The sequence below is a fragment of the Pleurodeles waltl genome, chromosome 5 (genome assembly GCF_031143425.1).
Source record: "Pleurodeles waltl isolate 20211129_DDA chromosome 5, aPleWal1.hap1.20221129, whole genome shotgun sequence".
NCBI lineage: Eukaryota > Metazoa > Chordata > Amphibia > Caudata > Salamandridae > Pleurodeles > Pleurodeles waltl.
The window spans coordinates 1,033,183,650-1,033,196,226 of NC_090444.1; the positions used below are offsets into that span (position 1 = coordinate 1,033,183,650).

Genomic DNA, 12,577 nt, shown 5'->3' on the forward strand with positions numbered 1-12,577 from the left:
AATGCTCCCACACACGTGACTCTCTGAGAAGGTCTTCAGAACTGCACATTGCCTGGGTATGTAGCAAATCTTCACCCCAGAAGAAAGAAACTTAAATGCAAGAAAGGTGACGGATCTACTACGTGATCATGTGTTCAATTGAGGACACAGACTTATATTCACTCTGAACATCAAGTATAAGAAAACACCTTAAAGCTAAATTTGAAAATGAATTTGCAAGATGCAAACGTGAAGAGGGGGGTGACAACATAGCAGTACAGACAAAAGTGCAGGGGAGGCAGGCACCTGAATGTATGCTTTGTGGTTAAGGTACTGGAGATAAGTTATAAGAAGAATGATCCTAGTCCTTGCATTACTGAATCGTAGGGCATGCAGAGTGAAAAAACCTAAGTGGTGCTGATGGCAAAATTAGAAAAAATTGCAAAGAGAAAATGGAAGCATGCTTGAGGTGATATGAAGAAACTTGATTAGAACCATTTGTTTTACGGCTACTTGTAACTGGAGTTTCAGTCAGATTCTTAAAACAAATAGGAAAAAAAAGAAAAACACAAAATGCAAAAGTTTCAAAAACATCCAAAAATGGTTCTTACCAGAACTAGCCCTTTTGTGGAAAAAGAGCTATTTTTTCAGTTTCTATTTATCATCAATATATCTAATGGCCAAGAACATATTTGTTTTGTCAACTGGAATTTCAACTAAGCAATTACATAACAGGCAAAAGATCATATATACTAGATGAATAACTGGCAAAGGCGAGGCCTTATTGCCAACCCATGCTGCTCAAGGCCTAAAACTGTGCACAGTGAATGTCGGCATCCAACTCACAGAATCCTGGAACCAATAACAGTGAATTAGGTGCAGATCCTGATATGCAGCCGATCCCCCCACTACGTACAGTCAAAAGTCATGGTTAGTATTGTTTGGTTGCTTCAAGAAGTTTGGGCATCAGGCTTGTCCAAAGGCCAGACGCTGCAGCTAACTATTGTGCACAGTAAAATGCAGTGTAGATGAAAAATGTTTTCTGAGTTTGTTTCTTCTGCTCATAACAGATTCATGTATTAAAGAAAACCCTCAAATGTCCTTGAACAGATAGTTAATCTGAAGCGCTAGTTTTCCAGTTAGAAAAACTAACAACAATGCCTGAAGCTAGCGATTTATGATCAAGTACGCAAAGACTAACTCACACCCCGCCATGCATGTATCATGACCTCTCACACATGACTTCAGTAACGAAATCCTATGTAATATTTAGCACTAGCACTATGGCATACTGTATTTTAGCACTGGTCCTGTGGGTGAATTAGGGAGAGACCGATCTCTCCATTATTAATCTTTGTTCAATCTCCCTGATTATAGCTGGCTGGAAAAGCTTAATTCTGTCTTTGAAACCTCACTTGGGATTTTGCACGGTGGGCTAAGCCACCTGGATAAAAATCAGAATCAAAGCACTGTACACTAGTACAATTTGACAAAAGGTCAAGTTGATGCAAAGAAAAGCGTTGACCCTGTCATAGCGCTCTTTTTTTAACTTTCAACCATGAACCATATGGCGTATATTACATAACAAAGTATTCAAGTGTACTGCACTGCAGATTAAACAGGCAGTTTTGTAAATTCACCAGCCCCAATTAGGAACAGTTTACGTAAAGAGAGGACCAAAGTGATGAAGTGTGGTTTGGGAGGCAAAGCCGGACCTTAGAGGGACTGTGCTAAACATGCCGCAAAATGTATCTACTCTACTTGATTCATATGTTATTATATTTATTTATTACACGTATTGCATTATATGTATCGAATTGATTTGCCATTTACATGGCTGGCCGTGAATCCATTGTGCATCCGAAGTGGGGGCTGGAAGGTCAGGAGACAGAGCACTTAAGCGCGAGGACCGTAGTCCTCTTTCTGGTTCGCCTGCCCGACGTGCGTCTTTCGCGTTACAGGCTCACTGTCGGCTTGTATCAGAATACTAGCTCACGCCTGGCTTGGCAAGTCATTAGAGTCAGCTCCCGATGTGTTCCCTAGCGGTCAAGCGAACGAACAGTCTCCCTTACACCTGCTGCCTGGTCTGTACAATCGGCTGAATACAGGCTTTGCCTGATGGGTTAAAAATATTTTTCAGAAAGCAAAAAACTATTTTCTTAACAAGTCCTTAAACCTGTTGGTTCTCTCACTCTCCACTACCTCCCTAAATGGCCACAAGTTTTTTGGGATGCACCCCCCACAGCTGTAACGGCTTGCCTCAAAGAGCATAAAGAATATTTTCCGTATATTCTCAACATTTAGTGAGCTCCTGCTCTCAAATGCCACATTAATATGTCAGACAGACAGTCATCCAAAGAAGCACACTACCAGGATCAAGAGGACTTAATCATGGAAGAAGATATTGTACATGCCCTTGATGCCTCTGTACCTCAGTAAGCCAATAAGGCCCTTGCAGTGGCACTCCAGCCCATCTCCAGACAGTTTTAACGTTACGCTGTCACAGCCCCACCATGCAGCCCAGCTCCTGCCATACCATCTAGAGAGTCAGCCCCTTAAGACCTCTGAATGGCCCCATGCAGCCACCTTTGCCGGACTCTCCCAAGTTCTTTCCACAGACCATGACTACATTACACAACCTTCCACCAGTGCCCAAGCCACTTCTGGCAGCCTTCCTCCAGATGGCATTTCAGAAGACTCCCAATCCCCACCCCGACGACTCCCCCCTGCGACCTCAGAAACAGCACTGTTCTCACACTGATGCCCTGCAGCCCACTCGAGAAACCTCCATTCCTCCTACCCGGTCATTCAATCCTGATGTGATAACACCCCAGATCCGCTGACTGGACTCCGCTGCCTGCAGTCTCTGAATACAAAAGTGACAGATTCAGGAAGAGTTTTGAGAAGGACGTGTGATACAGACTTCGCTCCGAGTACCCATGCCCTGACATCCCTGATAAAGTGCCACTGACCCCTGAACTGGACCCAAATCTCTCCACGTTCCTCAAATGATCTCCCGAAGATCATAAAAAAGGGATCAACAGAATTTGGAATTCCTGCAAAGATAAAGTTCTTGGCCTGCCAGGCCCCTTATGTCAAATATTGGATATTGTAGTATCAGCAAAAGATTCAGGTACAGCCACCGATCCGGACACCCTCGAAGGCTGGGCACCACACGCCCTATGCTTATTGGGCAATGCCAACTGTGCAATACCAATAGAGATAAGACATTCCATTCTACTAAGGATAGATCCAAAACTCATAAAACTGGCCAACGCAGAACCAGGCCCGCTAGCCGACAGACTTATTCAGCAACAAATCTGTTAAAGATGTGGGCAAGTTTGTGCAAACGTTTTACAGCACTGGACGAAGCCCAGTCCTCCATTGACAGAGTTTTCCACCAGTGCCTTTTTACCAGGGCCGGCAGGTTCCAAGGGCGCCTGTCCTGCCGTTCCCTTTCCAGAAAATCTCAGTCCAACGTCAACTCCTCAGGCAGAGGTTATGTCTCCTAACAGAGAGGCACATTTTATCCAGCCAGGGCCTGCGGAGGTCGTGGACAGTTCCACAGAGGAGGTTACTGCTTCCAAGATTCCTATTCTTCCGGCTCCAGTACTCAAGGTTAGCTTGATCCCATCCTTCATCAGTGATTGTGGGGGGCAGGACGGGTCAATTCTGGGACAATAGGTCCCTATTAACAGCAGACAACTGGGTGCTGGAAACTATCTTGGGATTCAAGATGGAGTTTTTGGGGACTTCACTACAATCCTTCCCAGCACACCTATCCATTTTTCCATACTAGATCAATCCTTTATTCAACAAGAGATTGAGCAACTTTTGTCCAAGGAGGTAATTGAGCCTTGCCAGAAAGATCCTTCGGGGTTTTGCAGCAACATTTTTGTGGTAAACAACAAAGGGGGTGGTTCTCGATTATTAATCAACCTGAAGGATTTCAACTCTTGGATCCTTTATCGCCCTTTCCAATGAAGGGGATCCATTTCCTCAGACATTTTCAGGGAGGGCGATTGGATGGTGTGCCTCGATGCATACCTCTCTATCTTGATATTTCCCTCTCATGCCAAATTACTCCAATTCATGTGAAACAACCAATGCTCTGACTACAAAGTCCTTCCATTTGGTCTATTCTCTGCCCGTTGGTATTTTACAAAGGTCATGCAACCAGTAGTAGAGAATCTTCCCTCCAGAGGAGTTTGAATGATAACCTACTTGAAGGACATTCCTGTTTCCTGCACATAAATAGTTTGGAGCCATTGGCAGGCTCCTTCACGAGCAGAACTCTAGCTCCCCGTTCAAATTGCTGAGTGCTCCTCAAGATAGACAGCATATTTGCAGTCCATTCGGTGAACAAGCTGGGAGGGATGAAGTTCTGCATTCTTGCGGAGATAGCGAAAACTTTCTGGTACTACTGTGTCCAGAACCGCTTATCAGTTACAGCGGAGTATTTCCCAGGTCAACTCAATACCATAGCCAATTGGAATTCGAGACATCTCAGGGATCACAGCAAGTGGAAACTCCATCAATTGATATTCCAGGCCCTTCAACTTCGATGGGGATCAATGTCACATAGACCCGCTTGCATCTCGTCTGTCCCACCATCTATTCCGATTTTACTCATGGAGACCAGACCTCATGGCCCTAGCCACAGATGTCTTCCTCCAAACAATGGAAGGGTCCTCTTCACTAAGCCTTCCCTCCATTTCTAATGATCCTGAGAGTAGCCTCTCAGGTCTTATGCCAGATCGGGGAACTGATCCTTCTCACTCCCTTGTGGAGAGCTCAACCCTGGTTTCCAGTCCTCTTAGAAATGTCTCAAGATCTTCCAGGCCAGATTCCCTCAATTCCCAACCTTCTGACTGACCCTGCAGACCTCTTACATCCTCTTCTATTTCAGGACAAAGTACAACTCATGGCCTGATGCATTTGAGCAAAGTTGGTTTGTGCCAGGACCTTCGGACCAGTCTCTTAAGTTCATTTCAGCATCCTGGGCAGATTCCAACCACAAAAGACATGCCTCTGCTTGGTGTAAGTGGATGAGTTGGTGTGATTCACGGAACCTAGATCCCTTGGGAGCCCCCATTACGTCTGTGATTAATTTCCTAGCTGAGATGGCAAGATGGCATCCGACGGCCTAGGTTATTTTTCTATCAACAACTATAGATCAGCAATATCTGCAGGTCATGCCTTCTTGGAGGGGAAATCAGTAGAAGAGCATCCTCTGGTAAGTAGGATTATGAGAGGTATTAGTCTTTCCAAACCCCCTGTCCCCAGATATTTTCATTTATGGGATGTCATCATCATCCTAAACTTTATCCAGAGATGACCCTCCAATTATGATTAAAGAAACAATTGTCAGCAAATTGATGGTTCTGCTCTGTTTAGTCTCTTGCAAAAAAGTCTCTGATGTTCATGTTCTAGATATTTCAGGTAGAGCATATTCTCCAGAGTTCGTTACCTTCTCAATGTTTCAAAGAACATAAACACTTTCTAGACAAGTGTCCCACACTAGTTTTCCAGCTGATCCTAAGTTGTGCATGGTTCAGTGTTTGAAGGAGTAAGAAGACCGAACTAAAGAATTACGTCAATCTAATAGAGGCCAGCTCCTCATAGTGCACCAGAAAACCTTTCAGCCAGTGTCATCAGCCACTTTGGCCACTGGTTGAAATGGATTCTAGCAGAGGCAAGTATGATACTTCTATGTTTGACGCTCATTCTGTTCGAGGAGCTATTGCGGTGAATTTCTTTAACATGGGGTCTAATCTCCAGGACATAATGAGGGCAGCGGACTGGTCCACAGATTCTATGTTCAAGATTTTCTATTATAAGCTGATTTTAGATGTGGCTTCCATGGTTATTCAACAGCTTTGAACAAGCACAATCCGGAGCCTCTAGTCCTGACATAGAATAAAACATTTTCTAGCTTGCATGTCAAGTGTTTTCAATTCTAGTAAGGACACGGAGGCAATGATTATCCCACCCAGTTATTTAGATATTTATTCTGCTAATACTTACATATCATTTTAATGGAATTATATACATGTCATTTGTATATAATTTAAATGGAATTATATACATGTCAAATGTTATAAATGTCATGGTAGTGTGGGGGAAGCTCCACTGTAGAGCCCTTTTATGTGCTCTCCCTCCATAATGCATAGGCATGCCCGTACCAAGGTCAGATGCCTGGAGGCTGTGGGGCGATGCGCTCCTGGTACTGCTGCATGCAACGGGACAGCTTTTCCCTCCCACTATAATGATCAAATTGGTTGGTGAAGAAATTTCTTATACCACATTGAGGTGTTACTAATTTTCTACCTTTCACTTTCAGATTCTGACCCGAAGAACGCAAGTTACGTTCAGTCTCAGTTCTGGATCCCATTGGTCCGCAGTTACAGTTGGACAAAGTCAGAACCATGTGAAGTGGGATTCTGACAGAATGTTCCAGTTGAGCGTCACAAGAGATTAAAAAATTGCTCAGCCGGAGAACAAAGGAAGAGGACAGTTTTTGGCACCATGATTTTTATATGCGGTGATGTGTGCTATGATTGGTGCTACAGTTATGATGTCACATATATCATTGCGGGAAATGAAGTGTTTTGTAAAATGTATTCTCACTGGCTGATGTGTTTGGAATTTTAATAAACAGCAAAGAAGGAGAAGCTTAATCCTTGCCTCCGTGTCCTTAATATTACTGAAAATTCTAGACACGTAAGCTAGAACATTTTTTAGACTAGAAGAAAAGCAACCGCACAGAAAAGCTGCCCGCTATCTGCTGGACGAGAGTGGGACAAGCCCTAGATCACAGGACCACCTCCAGGCTGACGACAGGGAAAGCAACCCAAAAATCACATGGTAGGACCAGTGGGAGGACTGCACTGGCATGGCAGGCAATGGAGTAAAATAGTGGTACAGGACAAATGAATAGGTGAGACTAGGCAGCAGGTCGGCACGAGCTGCAACAACCAATCGCCCAGGCTAAGCAGGCAGCTGCCAAACATGGCCGCGACTGGCTGCTCAACTAGTTTCTCAGGGTACTCACCATGGGAAATGAGCGGCAAGGTGCAGGGAAGGACATAAGCAGCCTCTCCCCATGCGCAGATGGAAGCAGTGGCTCGCTCATGCGTGGAAAAGCAACAGCGGTGCATATGGCCAGGAGAGCTGTGCCACAGCATTAAATGCAACCCCCTAGCTCTGCAGGGGACTCGATTATAGAGGAGCTGAGAGAACATAGCAGCGACACCTCTGAAGCCAGAATGGCAGGACTAGAAGGAAAAGCCTAGACAGACAGCAGGAACATATTTCTTAAGATGAGGAGGGGCAGACAGCAGCGAGTGTTCAGTGAGTGGGGCTGCTGAGGTTGGCCCAACAGACTGGCGAAAGCATGGCATCACAAACTATGGCGCACAGTTGGGGTGATCAATTCTGCCTCCACCTCACAAGCTGTTCCACTGCATGCAGCAGAACCAGGAGCGCATCGCCACGACAGCCTCAAGGTATTGGCTTGGTACAGGCATGACTATCCACTACGGAGGGAAAGCACATAAAATAGTTCCACAGAACCGGCTCCACAGAATTCAAGACACTAGACTGTGATTATTGATAAACTATCCTGGAGCGCTGCAGCTTTGCTGCTTTACGAGCAACAAAGTCATGATGCACAGTGCATTTACCAGGGCAAGGCATGGTTAAGATAGGATGAAAACGTTCAGAGAGAAAATGCCGATATGGCCTATTATAGACTGCACAGGTTTCACACAACCATATGGTGGCAGCTCAGGAAGGGGAGCGAAAACCTGAGAGGCCCTTTGAAGCCAATAGCAGTAATGAGAAGCAGAACTGGCTGCAACAAGGGGGCAAAGGTAAACATTACTCTGGGAGGGAAAACTGTTAAAAGGCATGCAACGGCCTGTTGGAAATACAACATGGGGGAGTGTAAGGAGGGCCAGGAGTGCAAGTTCAAACATGCCTGTGGGAACTGTGGTGCCTCCCACCCAGCAAATTTGTGCCAAAAAGGCAAGACCTCCACTGACAAAAAAGACCTGCTGGAAAAGCAGTAGCCAAAGGGGCCACCTCAATTTTCAGGGAGGAGCAGGGACCAGTGAGCATGGCCCCCACACCCATCAAAGTTAGACAACTGAGGCCGCTCTTCAACGGGTACCAAAGGGGAGAGGAAAAGCAGCTACTTGCAGGGGAGTTTCACATACCTTTCACTGGTCCCTGGGTTGGACATCAGCAGCAAGAAGCTCAAATCAGTGACGCAAAACAGAGGCAGACAGGCGGAAGGAAGACAAGGAACTACAGTTGGGCAGGGTGACAGGCCCATTCCCCCAGGTCCCTTTCCTGAATTCTGTTGTGTCATCACTAGGGGTGGTTCCCAAGAAAGGAAGGTCAGTTTAGACTGATACGCTATTTATCCTACCCTGCAGGGGGTTTAGTCAGTAACTGGTTAGATCCAGAGTTATGCTCATTCTCTACCACCACACTGGATGAGATAAATTACATGTTGCGATCAGCCAGAAGAGGTGCTCTCATGGCAAAGGCCAACACAGAATTGGCTTTCTGATTACTACCAGTACACTCAGATAGCTTTCATTTCTTGGGCTTGCAGCTGGATCACCACTTCTACTACGACAAATGCCCGCTCTCCACCCCCCACCCATGGGGTGCTCAGTCTCCTGTTCCTACTTCAAGGCGTTTAGTACCTTTCTACAATGGGCACTAAATGACAGGCACCCGAGAGGTGGAATCTGCATTGCCTTGACTATTTTTTTTTCAGTAGTGAGCCAAAAGTATCTAAGTATGGATCGCTCCTGGTGAAGTTTGACCTACTGACAGAACATGTGGAGGTGCCACTAGCTCCAAGACAGAGGATCCCACTACCACGCTGACATTCTTCAGAATTGAACTCAACTGTGTGTATGTAGTTTGCCAGCAGAAAAACAGACTTGAATCAAGCAACTGTTTCTCCAAGGCAAGGAAGAAGTCAACACTAAGATTCCACAGCTACTGGGCAAATTGAACTTCAAAGGCAAGGTAATCATTGCCTGGAGAATCTTCACCACCTGGCTAGCGGGGCTGACAAAAGGACTCACCAAGAAACATCACTAGGTCTGGTTATCAGCCGAGGTCGATCAGGACCTCCAGCAGTGGATGCCTTTCCTGTGCAATTTTAACAGGACATTGATTTGACGCTAAACCATGGGTAACAGGCAGGCAACCGGAACTGATCACTGACAACACGGGGCAGAGAGTTTGGAGCAGTCTTGGGGGAGGCCTAGTGTGCACCTCAATGGCACGTTGCCTGGTATCAAAAAGGGGTCAAGAAGTGTTTTTCCCTTACTGTAGTGGCTTTCTAGCTCTGGAAAGACAAGCTTGCGAACAAACAAGTAACACAGCAGTCTGATGATCATGCTGTGGTCCAGCTCTTGAACCTGTTTTCAGCTGCATATCCCAGGGTTCTGTGCTTGCTGGTCATTTGTCAGCGAAGTGTGAATATTGCACTTAGGTTCAGGCACAAAGCAGGATGTGACAACTCAATCGTGGATGCTCTTTCTCAATTTCAGCGGGCAAATTTCCAGCAGCTGGCACCTCAAGAGGCTCGGTAGATGATGCCTTTTCATGGAGTAACTATGGAACCTGGTAGACCTGACCTAAAGACACTGGTCGACAGAGCCTTGGCAGCCTGGACCAGTACCAAGTACAGCAAGTAACTGGACCACTTTCAACAAGTGACAGGTGCTGTGGACGAGGCGGTCAACTGAGTAGACATTTATACACTGTGCATCCAGTAACGGAAAAAGCAAGTCCTGGGCCCAGGGACACCTAAGTGCAGTGGCCTACTATGCAAAGTTACAGGCGGTGAGGGACCCAATTATCTAGTTCTACTGCAAAGCAGCAATGCATGGATGGAGTCCGATCCAAATGCTTTAGAAAGACCACAGACTCCCTATCATCTTTAGTATGATGGTTAGACTACTGCAGGCCTTGAGAGTGGTCTGCAAAGAGGATAGTGAGAGAACAATGTACACAGTGGCTTTCTCAATGGCATTATTTGGGGCCTATTAAGTGAATGAATTGGTAGCCCCTGCTAGAATGGACCGGGGCATGCATGCTTGCACGATGTGTGTATGGTAGACAACCACCTGCTAGTGAGGCTCACTTCTGTCATTCTTGGTGGCGGATCTGGACCTGCCGCTGGCGGAGGAGGCGGTGGGAGATACCATCTCTGCACTTCAATCTGGGAAAACGGCAGGGCCCGACAGATACCTGGTTGAGTATTACAAGCGGTTTCGGTCGCACCTGATACATCCCCTGGCTGGGGCGTATTAGGAGGCGCTCCATCGTGGCTCCTTCGCTCAGGGGCAGGACTGCACCACACCTGTGGTCATACCTAAGGACGACCTGCCCCCAGAACCAGTGTTGGTCCTATCAGCCCATCTCACTGATTAACGCGGACATCAAGATATTTGTGTCGGTGGATCAACAGCTGTAGATGGCTCACATTTTTCAGATCTCACTCTTTCAGATTTCTCCCTCTCCCTGTGTCATTTCAGGGAGTTCTTTCAAAGGGAAGACTCCTTACCTGAAATAGCAATCTCCAAAACCGTGTTACTATGGAAGCACTGGAGCAGGTGACCCTCACAGCCATTCGTGATTTTTAGTTAGAAAGGTACAGCAAATCTTTCAATCTCTGGTCTTGTGTCTAGGTTACGGACAATAAAGGCAATCTTCAGAAGATCATCACAAAGTCTCTTCTTGTCATAAGAGGCAAAGGGTAAACAAAATAAAGGTTACTTACCTTTGGTAATGATCTTTCTGGTGAATTCTCTAACTGCAGAGTCTTCACCTTTCAATATGCCCAGGCAACGGACTGGTCGGCAAACCTTTGCAATAGCTGCCCAGCGCCGATAGAGGACCCAGGTCATGACAAATGCATCAGGGCCTTGTTGTGCCAGGACCAGCACCCTATCAGTTCAACTCCATTTTTGCTGCAGCTCCAAGACATTATCAAGAAGACTGACAGTCAAGCAGTGGTGCAATACGATATGAACTTGGTATCTTATTAGAAAAGTCAAAACGGTTTCTCCAGGACAGGAAGAGAGGGAGTATAGGTGAGGAAGGTGAAGACAGAGGCAGACCGGGAATGCACCAGAAAGATTGTTACAGGAGCTAAGTACTGGATGGGTACTTCTACCTGCAGATAACTTATCTTTGACTAGACTCCCAAACAATACTTCCCTTGTTTGGTGGGAGTGGAGAAGTAAATCAGTAGGTCATGAAGGTCAGACGGGGCAAAATGATCTCTCTCCTCTACTCCAAACCTGAGCAATAGTGTTTGCCAAATGTATGGAGAGAGGAAGACATAGGCCCCTTGCAGATATCACCCACTGGAACGCCTCAACCCAAAGCTGACTTGAGAACATGAAAACGTTCCTAGAGTACTCCAAGGCTTGACATGATCATAAGTCTATCATCATGAACAAAACTGTTACAAAGAAACTTGTGTCCAACAACTTGGAGAGCATGATGGTGAAAGCACATTCGGTGTTGCTGAGGGCTGGCGGACTGCCAGTAAAGGAGTACAACAGGGAACAGTACAGCTGCTTGATGCATCTGGCCCTGAAAAATCCCCAGTCAGAACAAACCAAAGGGCCTGACAGAATACAATGTTTCAGATTAGAGGTTTAGTAGGAGGCAAGCGGTTTAAGTTGCCTTGGATAAGTGCTGAATAATGTCTTCACTGACTGTAAGCAATAGCTATACATTTAAGGAGGAGAGTTGGAATGGTCGAGTCCCAAATGATAATCCTCCAATAGGCTCTCCAGTGTAAGTAATAACCTAATGGAGTGTGCGCGAATAAGAATATTCTATGCTTCACTTCCCTATAAAATGCAGCTCTATTTCAGCTATGGGATAACTGACCAATGAAGGAAACTATGTGGTCTTTGCAGGTGGTAAGCAAAAACCTGGAGCAGCCGAATATAAAATCAACCCTTGCAAGGATAGATATATATATATATATATATATATATATATATATAAAAAATTTAAACTCATTTTACAAAGGAAAATTTAGCGCAGGTGTGCTGTCCATAAAGAATCAAGTTTCATGCACAATGATGATTTTTAATTTTCTTTACAAACACAATGTAAAATGAAACAAAAATTGAAACCAAAATACCAACAAGACTTTACCGATTACAACTAGGTTTAGCAGTTGTTTTCCCCCTTGCCTCTTCTCGAGCTCTGCTTTCACATCTATCCTTTGTTTTGACTTGCTGATGCTTTTCACTGCAGGTATGGCTGTACTGAGGTCATTAGGTGTCTGGTTGTTTTGGGATGGAGGGGGAGATTTGGAAGTTGCCTCCAGTGCCGCTGGAGCAAGAGGAGCAGCATCTTCTGCAGATTGTCCCTTTCGAGGTGTGGTGGTACTTTGGCAATTCTCTTCAGAAACCGCACTGAAGAAAACAGAAACAAAGATGACATTAAAGGGATGTAAAAGCCCAAAAGGTTATACGACAAAAAAGCACAGAGAAATTTTGTCTGACAATTATCGTATCCTCAATATAATAGCCAATTTTCC

The 12,577-nt window shown here is 45.5% G+C and overlaps 1 protein-coding gene across 1 annotated transcript in view; it reads right to left on the bottom strand.

Annotated features, from left to right (window-relative positions):
• Positions 1 to 12,577, bottom strand: part of HBS1L (HBS1 like translational GTPase) — a 414,125-nt gene that overhangs the window by 104,871 nt on the left and 296,677 nt on the right. Inside the window, exon 5 of the mRNA XM_069235198.1 lies at positions 12,190 to 12,452. Coding sequence (XP_069091299.1) covers positions 12,190 to 12,452 — 263 coding nt within the window. The remainder of the gene's footprint in view (positions 1 to 12,189; positions 12,453 to 12,577) is intronic.